Source organism: Trachurus trachurus (assembly GCF_905171665.1).
Source record: "Trachurus trachurus genome assembly, chromosome: 14".
Classification (NCBI taxonomy): domain Eukaryota; kingdom Metazoa; phylum Chordata; class Actinopteri; order Carangiformes; family Carangidae; genus Trachurus; species Trachurus trachurus.
In genome coordinates, this window is record NC_139903.1 from 1697594 (window position 1) to 1717876 (window position 20283).

A 20283-nucleotide genomic window follows, 5' to 3' on the forward strand; every position below is an offset into this window, starting at 1 on the left:
TCAGAGAAACTCTTCAGCAACTCTAAACAGAAACCGGCGGGCCGATCTTGGTCTCAGAGCTGACAAAACTCTCCAGTAAGGCATCTTGAGCGGTCAAATGCCGCTAACGGGACCAGATCGGTCAAAACGGAGGGTTCAAGCAAAGACGCTTTATTTTGGTTCAAGCTAGCTACATCGAGGGTAGGTTAGCTTCGGGGACAGCTCTCCATTCCGACACACCTCCACTTCGACACCCCGCAGCTGTCCAATGTCCAAGGTGCTGAACCACGTGACGTTGTTTACACTCTGTGTTGCGGCTTGTCTGTGAAACGTGCACTGCTCAGAGACTGGGCAGATCTGTCCCACTTGCTTTCTCCCCGACTTGTAGGAGATCTCCCACACAGTAATAAAAATACACTTTTTTTCTCCCCCCCCCTGCTCCGCTCAAGCGCGGCTGAAGCCGGCTTGAGCTCACAGGGGCGCGAGGCTGCAGCCGCCGCTCGTGCTGACAGCTGACTGAGGGAGATGCTTTGGTTGGGCTTAGGCAACGAAGAAAGGAGTTGGTTAAGTTGAGTAAAAAGACCAGGTAGAGGCTAGACAGGCTAGAACCTTAATGAACATTATATGTCATTAATATGAAGTATTTGCTTGTTTTGCAGTTAATTATGCACGTGATCCGTTTCGACCCCAAAAAGGAAAAAAGGATCACTGCGCACTGGGGGTTTCCCCCAATAGCCTTTTCGGAATAGCGGGGTCTTTAGAAAAAATAGAAAACCCCGCTATTGCGATGAATGGAAGTCTATTGTCGGAAAGGCGGGGCTTCGGAAAGGCGGGGTGTAACCGTTAGCTTCCTATTTCAAGGTAAAAGCACAAATTCTATCGTCATGGTTTTCTGTATGTAAAGGGCAACGCGTGTTTTATTTTGTGAAAGTAACCGGAAGTGCGTTGGTCACAACGGCTAGCTTGAGTAGCGCCGAATTCGTCCGAACAAAATAGTAAACAGCTGGTATTTAGACAAATTAACGACACACTGCTGATCTAAACGGCTACTTTCTCACCTAAACATGTTTGAAATGTGGATAAAGTGATATATTTACAGAGTTTAGAGCTAAAATGAAACCAACTTCTGACTGCTGATTTCAGCTCGGGTAGGAGGCAGGCTAACACTACCTATACACTTCCAGTGTTTGAGCTAAGCTAATTAGCAACTTTAGGTGGAGGCAGGCTAACACTACCCATACACTTCACTGTGTTTGAGCTAAGCTAATTAGCGACTTTAGGTGGAGGCAGGCTAACACTACCCATACACTTCCAGTGTTTGAGCTAAGCTAATTAGCGGTGCACCAGTTCTGCCCGTATCTCCCTTGTTACTGCACGCACAGTCGAAAGGATGGTGTCTATCTGCTGGTCATGGACTCGGGAGTGAGACAAGACACGAAAAAAAAAATGTTGGCGTATCACTTCCAGAGGTTCAAAAGCAACAAAATTAAGTGTTTTTACTCCAGTTTTTCCTTTTGTCAGGTTTACGACAGCCGCTAATATCACGTGCATGGTCATGTTTATTATTATTTTGTACATCTGCTCCTTTAATTCAGTGGTAAACGCGTCCGTGACCCTTCGGCCCAGAGGTTTTATCATTCATGTGAACGCTGGCTCTTGAAGCTGCTGTTGTTTAGGAGTGAAACGTCTGCTCTGCTGCTTTCTCTGCTTTTCTTGGGCAGCAAAGAAAAAAAAGAAGTGTAATCACGTCTCATAATTCAAGGTCAGAGTGAGGTAGCGGGGCTTTATGTCGAGCGCACACATTGTGTAGTTGCATTTTCTGTCGGTTTGAATCTTTTTAGTCCTTGACATTGCATGATGTCACCACCGACCTTTCGCTCCTGCCTTTCCTGTTTGTCTTGTGTCAAAGCAGAGACGACTTACCCGTCATTTATCCATCCATCCACACCAAAAACATTTCAGAGGAAAAAAAAAAATACTGGTCCAACCCTAGTATTTGTAGTATTTTGTAATGCAGCCGTTCTTCTGCTTTGCTTCACAAACATTTGACACTTGGTACTTTTTTTTTTTGTTTTTTTACTATTTCACTTCTTTGTCTCTGGTGAGAAGTTTGTGTCGACACGGATGCATCTGAAAAAACAGAAAGTCATTTGTGTTAAAGGCTTTCTGCCATGCATTCCTCCACGGCCCCCCACGCTTCTCTCTCCTATGGATTATTATTATTATTATTAAAGGGATAGTTTAACATTTTGGCAAATTGGCCCATTGCCATAATCCCTATAGTCATAGCAGTAGGTTTGTTACCTTTAATTGTCGGTGCAAGCTGTTTTTAGAACGGTGGAGCAGAGCCGTGAGCTGCTCAGAGCTACGCTATACGGAGGCTCATTATGGGATTTCTTGGTTTCCCTCATCAAACTCATCAAATACACAATCCAACAACTCCACAACGCTCTGGTGGACAAGTTGTCACCTGCACATTCACCACGCTATGAGATAATAACACAACGTTACCAGACAGAGTTGTTTTAGAGGGAAATACAGAGACTGTTGATGAAAAACTGTCCCTGAAGGCAACGCGCATCAGTGGTTTTGCATGAATTTCCCTCTAAAACAACTCTGTGTGGTAACGTTGTGTTATTATCTCATAGCGTGGTGAATGTGCAGCTCACAACTTGTCCACCAGAGCGTTGTGGAGTTGTTGGATTGTGTATTTGATGAGTTTGATGATGAGGGAAACCAAGAAATCCCATAATGAGCCTCCGTAGCGTAGCTCTGAGCAGCTCACGGCTCTGCTCCGCCGTTCTAAAAACAGCTTGCACCGACAATTAAAGGTAACAAACCTACTGCTATGACTATAGGGATTATGGTGATGGGCCAATTTGACAAAATATTGAACTATCCCTTTAATGTTATTATTATTATACAGTCAGCCACCGACTTATTCTGGTACTAAAAGCACAGAAACGACCCCAGTGAGTCCCAGTTGGACTTGTTCTTCCACTCAGTCTCTACATCCACTCTCTCTCTCTGTCTGTCCATTACTAACACACTGCTAGTGAATTAACACAGTCAGGAAGTCTTTGCTCTGAATGTCAGGTGATGGTGTGAACATGGGTTTTTTTTTTTTCAGTTCAGGATTAAAAGAAACGTGGCTGGTGGTGGTGAATTTTTTTGTTTTGTTTCCTGCACACAGTTAATAAAACACATGCTGTTCCTGTTCCTTTAGAGAAATATATGTAAAGAAAACTAAAATGTTTCAGTATTAACTCTTGATATGAAGCCGCTACAGTTAATTTTCTTGGACTTGTGTGTGACCTATAACATTATACTGCTGGTTTTAAATCCCACGACAAAAAAGTGTGCATTTTATTTTGAAAAGCCCTGACCTGCTGCAGCATAGCACTGAGATGTGTTGTTCTTGTTTCTCTCCCCCCTCCCCCCGCCCGTCCTCTCCGTTCTCCGGTCGTTGTCTCTATGGTGAAGGATGGAGAGCACGACAAAACACAGATGGTAAATAAACACACTTTTAATAATAATAATGACAATGACAATGACAATACTTGTAATTATGATGATGATGATGATGATGATGATGATATTGATGATGATAATGATGATGATGATGAAGCTGATTTGCCCGTGTCCCTTTAAAATACGACCGATCTGCCCAGACACAATTAAAGGACAATTCCGGGCAAATTCAACTGGGGGCTGTATGTTCCTATCATTTTAGGTCTAAAAGAAGGAATCTGAAGATTTTCAGTTTAATTGCCCCTGTTGTGCGGTAGTTGTGTCTGTCCCCGCATCTAGCCCCTAAGTACTTTAATCGCAGTAGAAGACTCTCTGCACTCCTCCCGTTAGCAACGCCAGCCCATAATAGCCCTGCCCAGAGATTTACAACATACAGTGTTGTGAATGGACCCAAAGAAACGGCCTATTTTCACGGCCTAAAAGAGGTTTTACCTGAAAAAAAAAACACAGTTCCATTGTTCGCTATAATATGATTTTTTCCAGCCCTTCAAAGTTCAGGAAAAACACAGTTTTTATTTGGACCGAACCAACTGCTGATTGGCGGGCGCTAACCCTGGGCGGAGGGATACGTGAGTTGGTTAGGTCCAAATAAAAACTGTGCTTTTCCTGCACTTTGAAGGGCTGGAAAAAATTATATTATAGACCCTTTCAGAGAGTATAAACAAAGACAGGTGTGGCTCATTAGAAAACGTTCTGGTACACTAAGTGGAATGGAGCCTTAATTAGTATCCTTGGTAACACCTGTCTTTGTTTATACTCTCTGAAACGGTCTATAGCAAACGATGGAACTGTGTATCTTTTTTTCAGGTAAAACCTCTTTTAGGCCGTGAAAATAGGCTGTTTCTTTGGGTCCATTCACAACAATGTATGTTGTAAATCTCTGGGCAGGGCTATTATGGGCTGGCGTTGCTAACGGGAGGAGTGCAGAGAGTCTTCTACTGCAATTAAAGTACTTAGGGGCTATTTGTAGATCATACAACCCCACTTTAAAAAAAATGATACTATCCCTTTAAACCTTCAAACAGCAGCTTGTTTCTTTAAACTGACATCCAGTCAGATGAAATCACTGCGTTCAGGTTCAGACTCCTCCTCCTCCTCCTCCTCCTCCTCCTCTCATCAGAGCCAGAGGCTTCACTCTGCAGCTCCACCTGCCTCAGGTCGCTGAGCGGCTCAGTGCAGCAGGAGGAAGAGAAGGAGGAGGAGGAGGAGGAAGAGGAGGAGGAGGAAGAGGAGGAAGAGGAGGAGGATGTCAGTGGGAATCAGCTGGCTCTCCTCACACCACAGATGGTTGTTTACGCCGTAGTGTTCACTGACTTCCTGTGAGATCGGCTGCTGCTGCTGCTGCTGTCCTGTCGTCACCTCCACATTCATCTCCAGTCCATGTGGAATATGATGATGATGATGATGATGATGATGATGATGATGATGATGATGATAATGATGATGATGATGATATTGGAGAGTTTCAGCTGTGATTGCAACACCTCTGGAGAAACTTTGTCCGTTCCACTAACACATGTTTCACACTGTCCTTTTCTGGGCAAATTGAATCGTAGGCAACTGGACTTGTATTTGTCTGGGAAGACGTTTCTCCTCTGATCCAAGGGGCTTCATCAGTTCCTACGCAACAAGTATCACTATAGTCTGCACTATAGCTAGACAAAGACAGTGGAGTAAGTCTAACTAGTGAGACTTGTTGCGTAGGAACGGATAAAGCCCCTTGGATAAGAGGAGAAACGTCTTCCCAGACAAATACCACAAAGTCCAGTTGCCTACGATTCAATTTGCCCAGAAAAGAACGATGACCTGGATGAATGAGAATATTATATTTCATCCTACTACATGAATCCTCTGCTAGAAAACATTTAGCTTCAGTCTGCATCAGTAAAAACTCAGCTCATCCTTCACTCTGCTGCTTTCCCATGTTTGTGTTTCTGCAGCGACTCACAGAGCGCCGGTTGTGTCGGCTCGGCTGTTGTCGGTGTGAGTCTCAGCTGTCACCGGCCAGATAAACCAAATAATGTGCAGCACCACATCATGAAGGAAATTAAATATAGTAGCTACATCATATGAAATGTTTAGGCTCCGTCAGATCAGATCAGTGTTGCTGTATGAACACAGATGGTCTCTCTCTGTGTCTCTGTTTCACTGCAGTGATTCGCTCTTTTATTACGTAAAACGCTGCAAAAACTCACATCTATACTTAATTAATGATATAGTTGAGACGCTTGAATCCTGTTTTGTTGTTGAATCAGCCTCACACACTTTGTCGACGCTCCACACGGATGTTGTGCAGGTTTGTTTTGGTGGATCGTTTGATTTCGTGTGATTAGATGTGTTGATGATGCCGACCTGTCAATCATGCAAAAAGTAAATCAATGTTTAACAGCAGCTAATCAATCAGAGCATCACAGTTAATATGCATCTACACACACACACACACCATGCAGCAGTAGGAGGGTTATTCCCACAGTCTATTACATGGCACCTGCAGTATTATCGAATGCCCTTTAGTTCAAAAAGCTGCATTAAACATGTGGTATTTCAGATCAGTGGAGACAAAGATCAGTCAGTGTTTATGGTCCCAAAGGGCATCGAGTCTGATTTCAGCTGATGATGTTTCCCTGAAGTCATAAATATATATAAATATAAACTTCTCAGTGTGTGTACAGAGTAAATTGAGGGTTGTTGTTTAGAAGCAGAACAAGCAAAGTGTTTATTCAGTCGTCCAGTGTGATGCTCTGTGAACATGAATAGGCTGCAGATTGATACACTTTCCCTGAGGTTGTTGTGTATTGAATCATATCTGTGTAGATCTGCTCCATACTGAATAATGTTAGACACTAACCAGCAGCTTTCCACCTTCACTTTGCCGTATGCACAGGGATGTGTGTTGTAATTCAGTCGTCCTGCATGTGGAGGAATTGCAGCAGCATTGTTGTGACACTCTGCTGCAGAGAGAGTGTGAGCTGCTGCTGGAAAAGTTTGAAATAGTTGATCAGCTGATAAAATAATATGTGAAATGACTCTTTAATACATGATGTGTGTGTGTGTGCTGCTGACATCCTGTTTGATGGTGGTGAGCTGTAACTGTAACTGGAGAGTACGACGTCACGCTGCGTTATCCACGACATCTCTGTGAATCTGTCGTTTTCTGCAGCGCGACGCGATCTGAGCAGCAGATGAGAAGAGAAGCGAAGCGAGTTGGTGACTCATCCGGCGCTTCGGTCGCTTGTGATTCTGGTTAATCACGACCGTTTGGATTTCATAGAAAACTCAACTGCGATTGTGAAACTTAGAGAAAAGACTTTTCTGACTTTTCTGACTTTCATCAGAGTCTCCAGTCTTTACTTCACTGGAGTATGGAGCTACATTTGTGTCTTTATTATTCAATGAAAAGAAAAGTTGATTTAAACAAAAAAGATATTTTCAATCAAAACAAACTTCATTTCAATCAAAAAAAAAAAGGATTTGAATGCAAAAACATATTTGAGACCCACAAAATTTCAATCAATCTTTGATTGAAAAGTTTTTTTTGATTGAAGTGAGTTATTATTTGATTGAAAATAGCTGTTTTGTTTAATCAACTTTTTTTCTGATTGAATAATAAAGACACAAATATCCTACCCGTAATATGGCCTAAATACAAAAAATCCCCCCAAAATATTTTCAATCAAATAATAACTCACTTCAATCAAAAAAAAAAAACTTTTCAATCAAAGAAAAAAAGGGTTCAAATGCAATTTTTTGGGGTCTCAAATATTTTTTTTGCATTCAAACCCTTTTTTTCTTTGATTGAAATGTTTTGCTTTTGATTGAAGTGAAGTTTGTTTTGATTGAAAATAGCTTTTTTGTTTAAATCAACTTTTTTTGGGGGGGGGGATTGAATAATAAAGACACAGATGTAGCTCCATACTGTAGCTGGATGTTGTGTTTTTCATAGAAAACTCAACTGCGATTGTGAAACTTAGAGAAAAGACTTTGGCACTTTGGCACAAGCATTGACAGGGGACGTCCCCCCTGGTTAATGCGACCTATCAGACCGATCCGGCCTCAGTCTTCAGTCTGTCGATGGGAACAGATGAGACTCATGTGACGCTTCCTCAGGCTCTGTCACACAGCTTATATGAATGGATCCTCTGGGATGGAGCGTAAAGTCTCCGGCTGCAACTCCAGTGTGAAGCGTTGTGTAGTGTTGTTAGTGTGTTATTCAGTGGTGACAGTAATGGAGTAAATTTACTTGAGTACTGTACTTAAAGCAGAAGTAAGCAATATATTTGTGTTAATATAAGTCTTAAATAGTTCTATCTTCCGACAGCAATCACTTACATAGAGTGTTTGGTCTGAAACACGGGTCTGTCAGTCACTCTGCTCTGCTCTGAGCCGAGGAGAAAACTGTTCTCGTATCCTACAAGTTTTATCCAATGAGGAGAGAGAACGGCATAAAGGGCTGTGTGTGCAGGGACGAGGACCAATAGATCCATGACGAGGGCGGGGGCTGCTAACTCCATCGGTTGACAAGACGTTATGGTGCGTTCAAGGCAACCCGTAACTCGTGTTTTTCCGACCTGTGAAGTGGTACCAGTTCGATCTGGTACGACTTCACGGGTCAGAAGTTACGAGTGGCCGTTATAGTGACTTTCACAGGTAAAACAGGTCGGAGAAACACAAGTGGGTTGCCTGGAACGCTACAAAGTCGTAAGTCGTGACTTGAAGCTGTAATTTACGGTTTCAAAAGCCTGCCTGGAACGCAGAATTAGCCAAAACCACCGGATCGCTTACTTCTGCTTTAATTTCTAGGAAGGCTGAAAAGTACTCGTTCTGCTCTTTTTTTTTTCTAAAATACTATTGGACAAAATGTGAAAACGACAACTGCTGTCCTCTTATGATCCCATTCAGTTTATTTGTTTTTCTAGGTGTTTCTGCAGCTTTATATAACATTGTGGTTCTAAAAGCAGCACATCAGTGCAGCTGCTTTCAAAGAGTTCATTCTCAGAAACAAGAGTTAAAAGCTCCTTACATTCATTTAGAAACAATTAGAGTCATTCATTGATGTGGAGAATAAGAAATGTTTACTTTTACTTTTACTTAAAGCAACATTTTACAGTTTAAAATGACTCTAGAGTTTTTTTATAAATGTGTATAAGTCTTTTTGACAGTCGAACGTCTCTGGACTTTTGTGCGCAACATAAAAGGAAAATAGGTCAAACAGACTTAATGAGACGGTTTCAGACTCTTCTGAAAGGTCACGTATAGTTTAACTAATGAGATCATTAGTGGACAGGACAAAGGTTTGTGTGTAACTCTGTCTTTTAAACTGACACTGCAGTGCACACAATCAGGATATTTATGAAAAAAAAGACATTTTGAAATATTCAAGATTTAAGATGTTCAAGATACTTTACTTTATTATCATCGTACTGGTGAAACAATGCAACAATATTTAGTTTGGCAACAATCCGTCTAAATAAATCAGAGTGATGGCTGTGAAGTGTATTAGAATGACCCTATAATTAAACACATTTAAAATAACCTTTTTATCTTTATCTTTTTAAGATGCATTGGTGCAATTGCAAAAATAAGAATAGAGATAATATTGCACTGCTGCTTGTTTCATATTCCATATCCAGCACCAACATTTTAAAAGTAAAGTGGGAACTCAGTCATTTGAACGTCATCGGTGCGTTCTTGTGAAAACAAACGTTTTTAGCTTCATTAATTCTCAAGAGCCTCAAAACAGCCGGAAACTAAAGTGTAATAAGGAAACAGAGAAGTTTGATTGATCTGTTTGCACAAATCTTTTATAAATGAACGAGTTTTACACTTTGCAGAGTCGCTCCGCTGCAAACACAACGTTTCAAACTGTTTCTGTCTGAGCAGAAACTTTTATTCTCATCGATGATCCAACTCGGTCCAGTTTCCCTGCAGATGTCAGTGGATCAGTACATCCCATAGTGTGCAGACAGACAGACAGACAGACAGACTGGCACTGCTGTCACGTCGCCATGGAGACTCAGTCAGAAACGTCGTTAAACTTTGTTAAACTCTTGTGCTTTCATTGTGTTTGTGCTGCCAGAGAGAGAGAGAGAGAGAGAGAGAGAGAGTGTTTCCATCAGAGGAGGTGACTCACTCCACCTTGTTGTCGTCTGCAGCTTCTCCAGCTGCTGCACGCACACACACACACACACACGCACCGTTGGACTGTTAAATGGTGACATCACTGTGTGTGTGTGTGTGTGTGTGTGTTTGTTTGTGAGTCTCACGCTGGCCTCAGAAAGCTGCATGCGGTGCAGAAAGCACAAGTTGCAGCGGTGACGTTAAATAGTGAATATTAATGAACCGTGTCAGATTTCAGTGTCGGTGCTCATTGTGTGTGTGTTGCTTTGTGTGTGTGTGTTGCTGTGTGTGTGTGTGTGTGTGTGTGTGTGTGTATTCATGAGGGGATATTGATGTGAAGCAGCGGAGCAGCTCTGCTCCTCATCGAGGCGTGTGCCTGTGTCTGGATAACGAATGCGTGGTGTGTATTTTGGTGGAGCTGAGTCATCAAGAGGCCGATTTTAAATCTTAAGACGATAACGACGTCGTGACCTGAACTCACTAATGAGACACAAAGATAGAAAGAAACACAACAACAACAACAACAACAACAGCAGAGCAGAGGAAGTGAGTGACTCTCATGCTTCCTAAAATAACAGCAGCTGCCTGGGATGGGATGGGATGGGATGGCACTGGAGTACGGAGCTACATTTGTGTCTTTATTATTCAATCAAGAGAAAAGTTGATTTAAACTAAGGCCGGGACTTTAACGCGTTAATTACACAAAAATGAACACGTTAAAAAAAATTAACGCATTTTAATCGCACCTATTAAAAAAAAAATTCTATTTTTTTTTCTTTCTCACGTGTGTCTACGTGCGGTGCGCCCGCACGCGAGAGAGGCGGCAGTTTGAGAGGCTGACTGGCAGAGATGAGAGCTGGTGAAACGCTAGCATGGTTATTTAAAACACCATCTCTGATCTCTGCCTGCACATAGATACACAGACACGGCCGCACGCTAAATGCGCTATATAGCGCTAATTGCTCAGCTGCAGCGCTATATCTATGACCTGTCACTGTCACAGGTGCAGCTCATCTCATTATGATAGGACTTCACCCTCAGAGCTCTGTCTTCAGACTGTCCTGACCTGTCCCTGAACACCACACAGGGACAACATGGAGCTGCCTGTGTGACTGGTTACTGAGTTTTATTAATGTTTACATCAGGCTGAGTTCAACACATCAGTTGATGCTACTGTGATTTAAGTAGCCTAGTTAAATACTACAGTAATCATCATAGTGTATTGGCAGGAAAGACCATTTAATCTGTATGTATCAAATATCCATTAATTCATTAATGGATAATTTGCATCCCTAGTCTGTTGGTCTTGGTTAAGTACCACCTTGAATGCTTAAGCTTATGTGTTCAGTCATTCAATGGTATACTAAAATCCATGTGAAAAAAAAAATGCTTCTCACCGTTCTCAGGTCAAATATTTATATGCGATTAAAATGCGATTAATTGCGATTAATAATTACAAAGCCTCTAATTAATTCGATTCACTTTTTTAATCGAGTCCCAGCCCTAGTAGCTCCATACTGTAGCAGGATGTTGTGTTGTTAGTCGACTGAACGTTGTGTTGTGATCACAGGGTCGGGTCACATTAACCTCGACTCTCTCTGCTCCACGTCACCGGTTAAACAAACACACAAAACAAACACACTTATTAGTTTGTTGTGTTTAGAAAAGAGAAATGCACATGTTGTGTGTGTGTGACTCTGCTGCAGCTGCAGTCATCTCGTGCAGATACGTGATACGTGCAAACCACATGAAAACATCATCATCTGTTGTAGAGGCAATCTTTCTACCTCCGAGTAGCCTACTCCGCTTTACCACTACTATTAAAGGGATAGTAGCATATTTTTTTAAAGTGTGGTTGTATGATCTACAAATAGCCCCTAAGTACTTTAATTGCAGTAGAAGACTCTCTGCACTCCCCCCGTTAGCAACGCCAGCCCATAATAGCCCTGCCCAGAGATTTACAACATACAGTGTTGTGAACAGACCCAAAGAAACGGCCTATTTTCACGGCCTAAAAGAGATTTTACCTGGGGGTCCAAATAAAAACTGTGTTTTTCCTGCACTTTGAAGGGCTGGAAAAAATTATATTATAGCGAACAATGGAACTGTGTATTTTTTTTTTCAGGTAAAACCTCTTTTAGGCCGTGAAAATAGGCCGTTTTTTTGGGTCTGTTCACAACACTGTATGTTGTAAATCTCTGGGCAGGGCTATTATGGGCTGGCGTTGCTAACGGGAGGAGTGCAGAGAGTCTTCTACTGCAATTAAAGTACTTAGGGGCTATTTGGAGATCATACAACCACACTTTTAAAAAAATGCTACTATCCCTTTAAGCAGTCTTCTTGGCAATAAGCTTGACACAAAAAAGAATCTTCCAAGGCAGGAACTCCATTCAAAAGATAACTTTACTTAAAAAGCAAAAACAAAGTTACAAGATTCGCTCTGAGGTATCGTCAAAAAACTGTCTTGCTCCTTTTAGACTGCTTAACCTGGTCTGAGAGCAAAGCTACTGTGATGTCATCAGCAACATAATTAAAGGAGCAGTTCAACATTTTAAAGGAAAACTACTGTATACCAACTATTGTAAGCAATACAAATATGGCTCTTACACCTGTTAAGACATAAGAAATAAGATGTTTATTCATCCCACATACATGTATGGGATATTTGGTTGTTACAGCAGCATTAGAAAAGTAAAAAAAAAATGCAAATATAAAAAATATAAAATTATATAAACATATAAAAACAAAAGAGAGAGAGATAAAGACATTCTGTGTGCAGTGATGTGTGGCTGAGGAGGATGAGCCCCCCCCCCCCCCCCCCCCCCCTGCTCAGACTGGACCGTGCTCCTTCAGCTCCATGAACGCAGCCATTGTTGTAGTTTTATTTTTAGCTGAGCTTCACATTCACCGTCCTGCTGCTGTAAATACACCAGAGCTACAATTCTGTGGTTAAAGAAAGAAAAAAAAACCTTCCCCTGACTTCTTGAGTTGCTGAGAAGAAGGTCAGGTCAGATCCTGTAATGTGGTGTTTCATTGTTACACTGGGCCGCCGCTCTTACTCACACAGACTTTTCTTTCTCAATGAGACTTCCTGGTAGAAAAAAAAGGAAAAATAAAATCTCAGTTGTAAGAAAGAAAATGAAATAATACTACGACTACATAGTCAGTTTACTGAGGCAATCACTGACTTTCTACCTACAAAACTAGAATTCATATTCATGTACTGGCTGTATCGTTTACAATCGTTCTGGAAGTGCATTTCTCACATTTAAGTATTTTTTAATGAGTGTCCAAGGTCGGTCTAAACTAGTAAACTGTCTCTGTACAGGTCTTCTAGTGCTGAGGCTGCACGTTCAAACATTATTAATCATATAAAGTCCTTTAGCAAACAAAACAATTGGGTTTCCGTACTCTCCATTTCATTGGTATAATCCAGAGGATTATATCACATATATAGGATCACAGAGAGGAATGCAAGTGTTAGTAGTTGTTGTATTGCACCAGATTTTGGCAAACACACCTGACTTTAGTATTTTAAAGATCAGTCACAAACAGACTGATGCTCTCAGACCTGATTGAACCTGCTGCTTCACGTTTCACTGACAAATGTTCGATGGAGTCGACACAAAAAAAACCAAAACAAACCAGAAAACAAATCCCAACCATTCAGACCCTGTATCTGGATCAGCTGCTTCTTTTTCTGCTATGAAATCAATCCAATCACTTGTTTTATATCTGGTTCATTTTCCCATAATGTTAGTTCTGCAGGGCAAAGCAGCAGGCATGTTGTTATTAGAGGGTTGGTGGTGTAAACGTGCAGGTTGTGATACTTGAGATCCACAACATTGCATTTGAACCCTTTTTTTCTTTGATTGAAAATGTTTTTTTTTTATTGAAGTGAGTTATTATTTGATTAAAAATAGCTTTTTTTGTTTAATCAACTTTTTTGTTGTTTGAATACGGTAATAAAGACACAAATGTAGCTCCATAGTCGGCCTCTTTCTGCTGCAGCCTGCAGCCTCGGGCTCACTGTGCAACCAACAGGTGGTTACTGTGGTCATAATACATACTGCTCACTCTCACTAATCCATGTCAGACCTCCTTATCGAGCTAATATGTCTGTCTTCTCCCCCTCTCCTCCCCCCCCTCTCTCTGCTCCTCTCAGGCCAACACAACTACCTCTGTGCAGGGAGGAACGACTGCATCATAGATAAGATCCGCAGGAAGAACTGTCCAGCCTGCCGCTTCAGGAAATGTCTTCAGGCCGGAATGAACTTGGAAGGTAAACAGGGCCGAGCCGCCTTTAAACGAGGCCACGATGCGTTCAAGGACCTCACACACACACACACACACACACACACACACACACACACACACACACACACACACACACACTGACTGACCTGTAGAGTAGTAGAGTCCAAGCCGGGGAGGATTTAGCCTCCAGTCAGCGAGGTGTGTGTGGTTGACAACATGACAGGCTTTGATTGATTTGATTGGGTCTCTCAGAAAGTGGGCGGGGCTTAGCAAATACAGAGCGACTCTTTAGGCTTTGACACACTTACAGACACACTTATGTACACACACACACACACACAGCAGCCAGATGAATGCATTAGCCACATTCTTCTGAAACGTAAACACTGGCTGCAGCTGAAGGTTTACATGCAGGGCTGCAGGTTTAATTCAGTTTTTAGACATTAAATCGAAAAAGGTTGCCAGACTTAAAAAAATATTTCCTCTTTGGCAGATATAGTAATATACCTGATTTTCTCCAAGTGTAATAATACATTTCCCAGTTCTCTCAACCACATTTCAAATGTAGGAGCACTTTCAGATTTCCAAAACTGTAAAATTAGCTTTCTGGCTAACAATGTTGAAAGGGAAATAGCTATACTTAGCTTCACAGCTACTTTTCACATTATCTGGATCGGCCACCCCAAACAACACGGTGAATGGGTCTGGGTTACATGGATGATTAAAGGCCTTAGTGAAGAACTCAAACAAGCCGCCCCAGAGTGATTGTAGCTTATCATCAGGAGGATTTTAATGTTTTTACAGGAAGACGAAAAAAATGATTTTTTTTCTCACACCTTCATAGCGACAGATAAAAGAGCAGCTACAGGACGCAGCAGGACGTGACTGTGATTTATTCTTCATTACAAAATGAGCTGTTTTTAAACCAGGTTTCTAATAGTTATGAAAAGTTATCTTCATTCCTTTTTCCCTTCCTTTCTTCCTTCTTTCCTTTCTTCCTTCTTCTTCCTTCCTTTAACAAATCTGTTCCCTCCATCCATCTTTCTTTCCTTCCTTTTTCCCTTCCTTTTTTCCTCAATCCCCCCCTCCTTCCTTCCTTCCCTTCGTCCTTACTTCTTCCTTCCTTTTTGACCCAATTTACCCAATTATTTCCTTTTTCCCTTCATTCTTTCCCTTCTTCCTTCCTTCTTCTTCCTTCCTTGAACAAATCTGATCTCTCCCTCCATCTTTCTTTCCTTCCTTTTTCCCTTTCCTTCTTTCCACAATTATTTTCCCCTTCCTTCCTTCTTCCCTCCTTTTTGACCCAATTGACCCAATCTGTTCTCTCCCTCCTTCTATCTTTCCTTCCCTTTTCCATTCCTTCTTTCCTCCCATCTTTCACTTTGTCCTTCCTTCCTTCCTCCCTGTTTCCAGAGGCTTTAATACCACCTGACACTGTGTTTTTACTTTAAATCACACCACACCCATCCCTGTTTAATGACGGTCTAATAGCCTTGAAAAAAATCCAATTACTGTAACAGTAAAACCACATCTCAGTGTTTATATTCAAGCTTTTTTTTCTTGAACACTTTAACAGCAGTAGTGCAGCAGTTTGACAGGAGAGAAAATGTGATGTCGTAGTCACACTCCGGAGAAAAATAAACACATACCGTAAGTGTGTGTGTGTGTGTGAACGGAGAAACAGAGGGAACAACTTCAAACTGAACCAAAGCATTTCTGTGGAGAGTGTGTGGAGCATCACAGCAGGACGGATGAAACTCAGCTTTTTTTTTCTTTTTTTTTTTACTCACCATGTGGAAAAGTCTCTGTTCTGTTCCCACCTCAGTTGGCTCTTATGTAACAACATGTCGGCGCCCATAGGGATACATACAGTCAGTACAGTGTTATTCCTCTCAGAGCAGCGACTCTCTAAGAGACACGAGAGATGAAAACAAATCACCTGCAGGCTCCGAGAAGAGTCGACTTTATTAGTATTTGAATTTGAGGTTTTGAGGTTTGTGTGGATTTGAGACAGACAGACAGACAGACAGACAGACAGACAAAACAAGAACAGCTGAAAGGGAATAAATTAATAAATAAATAAATGAATAGATAGATAGAAGGCCTCTGGTCCTAGTGCAGCGCCTCAGACCAGCAGTGCCACAGCTGTTTGGAGAAATGTTTCAGATTCTTCACAAAAAACCCGGCGACAACATGAAAAAAAACAACCTCTTCCTCCGTCCGTCCTCCAGTGTGTGTGTGTGTGTGTGTCGCTCCTGTGGGAACATGTGCCGTCCTCTATGAATGTGCTGTTCTGTACACGTGTGCCGGTGCTCCATGTCCATGTCCATGTCCATGTTCATGTCCACGCTAATGAATGAATGAATGAATGAACGCTGCATAATCCACTCGCTGTCGAGTCCAAGTCCACAGCTCTGGATCACCTAGTGAGAGATCACTGCTGCTGTCCTGCTGGGTCAAGGAAGGAAGGAAGGAAGGAAGGAAGGGAAGGAAGAAAGAAAGAAAGATGGAGGAAGGGAACAGATTGGATCAGGGAAGGAAGAAGAAAGAAGGGAGGAAGGAAGTGAAAAGGATGGTGGGAAGAAGGAAAGGAGAAAGGAAGGAAAGAAAGAAAGAAAGGGAACAGATTGGGTCAAGGAAGTAAGAAGAAGGAAGGACGGAGGGAAAGACGGGAGGGAGGAAAGAAAGAAAGAAAGAAAGAAAGAAAGAAAGAAAGAAAGAAAGAAAGAAAGAAAGAAAGAAAGAAAGAAAGAAAGAAAGAAAGAAAGAAAGAAAGAAAGGGAACAGATTGGATCAGGGAACTGGGAAGGAAGAAGAACGAAGGGAAAGAAGGGAGGAAGGAAGTGAAAAGGATGGTGGGAAGAAAGGATGGGCAAAGGGAACGGATTGGGTCAAGGAAGAAAGAAAGAAAGAAAGAAAGAAAGAAAGAAAGAAAGAAAGAAAGAAAGAAAGAAAGAAAGAAAGAAAGAAAGAAAGAAAGAAAGAAAGAAAGAAAGAAAGAAAGGGAACAGATTCAATTCAAAAAAACTTTATTCATCCCCAAGGGGCAATTAAGTCTTTCACCTCCTACCAGGCCATTGCCTTAATAAGAATGTATTCTTAGCCATTCTGGTTTAGTTACTACTACTTAAAAAGCACGCTGAGCAGTTCAATTCAGATTCAAATCAGATTGGTTCAAGGAAGGAAGGGAAATGATGGTGGGAAGAAGGGAGAAAGGAGGGAAAGAAGGATGGAGGAAGGGAGGAACAAAGAAAGGAAAGGAGTGGAGAAAGAAGGGAGGAAAGAAAGTCCATTCGAAACAGATTGGAGGACACAGGAAGACAACAGAAGGGTTAAGGGATCAGCGATGTCACTCTGGAGGTGTGACCAGGGGGGGTTAAGGTTAAGGAAGATGGACGTTAGGGGCAGAGCGGTCGGACAGCAACAGGAGAAGTTCAGCACCTGCTTTAAGAGGAAGAGGAAGAGGAGGAGGAGGATGAGGAGGAGGAAGAGGAGGAAGATGTTGTTTGATGCGATGCTCCCGAGGCCACGTCGTCGTCCAGATCAGATCAGCTGTTAGCAGAGAGCAGCTCTGTCAGACGGAGGTGAAGCTCCGTTCACCGGGGAGGCAGAGAGAGACACAGAGAGGATTTGATGGACGTCAGTGCATCGGCAGACAAACTCCCACCAGAAAGGCTCTTAGTTGCCATAGAAACACCAGGAGAGGAAATTAAAAAAAGGTAGAGAACAGGAGGGGAAAAAAGAGAAAAAAGCAGAACAGGTTTTTTCACGGTAACCTCTCAACTCCTGACATGTTTTGCACATTTAGTGGGAGAAAATGTCAAAATCATGCCCACGTAAATGTTGCTACGAGCTGCTGCTGCTGCGTTTTACCAACAGGAAGCAGAGAGAGGGAAAGAGAGAGGGAGAGATGTGGATGAAATGATGGATGAGAAGAAACGTTTGGAGGGTTTGTGTCTTATTACAGGACTGAAAAAACCCAGCGTGGTGCTTTTCTCTGTCCTTTTACAACCGTCGCTTCACTTTACTGTCGTTACTGTTGCTGCTCTCTGTTTTCTCTTTATTCATCTAAACAACTTCTTTATTTCCATCGCCGGTCGACTCCTTTTTGATTTGAACAGTCAGAGACCAGGAGAAGAAATGATACTGTAGGAGGAATAGGTTCATTATCAGATCCATTCTCTCACCTCTGTGTATTTCAATCAGGACGGACTAGTAGGAATAAAAGACAGACAGGTTGTGAAATGAAGTTACATTTATTCTGCACAAAATCAACTTTGGCGCTCAGAGCCCACATGAAGTAGATCACTTGATGGAAAAGAGAAGGTGGCGGGTTGTGATTGGATCAGGACAAGTGATGAGAGGTGGAATGATAGGTTAGTGGGAAAGTTGGAGCACGCTCAAAGAGATAGTCTTCTTTTTTTCATTTCATGAGAATAACGCCGCCAAATCTCCGTTTATGGTGGGAACTACGACGGTATGTGATCGTCTTCCAACCTCTGACTTTAATTCTTGATGAATGAAAACATGAGTCTGTCTTGCACCGGTCAAAGAATTTCACGGTGCGGAGGCTCATAAATGTAGTGAAAACACTTCGCTTTTCCAAAACTCCTCATTGTCCCTTTAAAGCAGATATCAGTGGAATGTTTTTGTTAATATAAGTCCTAAATAGTCCTATTTTCCGTCAGCAATCACTTACATGAAGTATTTCAGCCTAAACACGAGTCTCTCCGTCACTCTGCTCTGCTGTAACCCGAGGAGAAAATTTTCCTTGTGGGATACAAGTGTTATCCAATGAGGAGAGAGAACGGCATGAAGGGCTGTGTGTGCAGCCAAGGGATGCGCGTGAATGTGGTGACGTAGCACGAGGACCAATTGATGCCTGACAAGGGCGGGGGCTGCTAACTCATGGTGCGTTCAAAGAAACTCGTACTTTGTGTTTTTCCTTCCTGTGAAGTCATACCAGTTCGATCTGGTACGAGTTCACGGGTCGGAAGTTACGAGTGGCCGTTATAGGGAACTTTCACAGACAACAGGATGGTAAAAACACGAGCTACGGGTTACCTGGAACGCTACCAAGTCGTAGTTGTGACTTGAAGCTGTAACTTACGGTTTCAAAAGCCTGCCTTGAACGCAGCATTAGCCGAAACGGCCGTGAAGCTGATATCTGCTTTAATGCTGTCCCATTATCTGTCGGCTTCTATAGAACGAAGCACCTTGTTGTTTACAACTACTTCCTGGTAGAAAACCAGCATGAGAACAATAGTGACGGACGAGAGTTTCTCTATATTTATCTAATTTTTCATGTTACTATATCACCGTTTAGACTAATCTGTCTGTTTGTAAAGTTTATAAAACCAATGATTGGACAAACATTACTATTTCTGTGTGCACATTTTTGTAATTAGTCATGGTTATCCTAGATTAGCTGGGCTAACGGTTAGCTACCTGTTTAACTTTAATAACTCAGTGACTCAATAAACGCTCCATGAAAAAATATTTTCTCCAGCGGATATCTGAGTTCCAACATGACTGAGCTAACTGGAGTAGTTTCATGTCGTGTCCCACAACGGGAGGGTTTTAACAGCTGACGTCCTGGTGTTAGCTTAGCTACCGCCGTTAGCTTAGCTACCGTTAGCTGTCCCTGTCAGCTGAGCCCCTGATGCTTTCTAGACACCGTGATTCCCCCAAACTGAATAAATACCACACATAGCAACACTATAGAAATAGTAATGTTTCTTCCATCATTTCAGATTTGTCTAAACGGTGATAGGCCGTGAAAAATATGATAGGCTAAAGCTAAACTCTCGTTCGTTACTATTGATCTCATTCAAATTACGTGCTGGTTTTCTACCCGGAAGTAGAATGTAAACAACAAGGAGATTCGGTGACTATTTTCCTGAACGTTACGATTGTTTGAACACTCTGATTGTCTGTATTTTTCAAATGTGAAACAAAGATTTTCATTCTCTCTGTCTCTCTGTCTCTTCCCCCAGCGAGGAAAAACAAGAAGCTGATCAAGATGAAGTCCCCGCGGCCGCCCGGCTCGGCGGAGCCGCTCAGCAACATGCCGGTGCCGGTCATCCCGCGCTGCATGCCCCAGCTGGTGCCCACCATGCTGTCGGTGCTCAAGGCCATCGAGCCCGAGGTCATCTACTCGGGCTACGACAGCACGCTGCCCGACACGTCCTCGCGCCTCATGACCACGCTCAACAGGCTGGGGGGGCACCAGGTCATCTCTGCAGTCAAGTGGGCCAAGTCCCTGCCAGGTAACGACCACCGCACATACACGACACGACGAGCTGCAGCTGTTTGCTTAAGGAGAGGAAAGCTGCTGTACCAGAGGCTGCAGCTTTAGGACCGTTCGATTCTTGTCACAGCGCCACCTACTGAGCGGAG

General features: G+C 42.4%; 1 protein-coding gene across 4 annotated transcripts in view; it reads left to right on the forward strand.

Moving 5' to 3' along the window:
- LOC310996901 (glucocorticoid receptor-like) overlaps window positions 1–20283 on the forward strand; it is a 108979-nt gene that overhangs the window by 72042 nt on the left and 16654 nt on the right. For all 4 annotated transcript variants that reach the window (XM_083986418.1, XM_083986417.1, XM_083986419.1 and 1 more), the window contains 3 exons: window positions 3463–3489; window positions 13793–13909; window positions 19881–20153. In XM_083986418.1, coding sequence (XP_083842544.1) covers window positions 3463–3489; window positions 13793–13909; window positions 19881–20153 — 417 coding nt within the window. The remainder of the gene's footprint in view (window positions 1–3462; window positions 3490–13792; window positions 13910–19880; window positions 20154–20283) is intronic.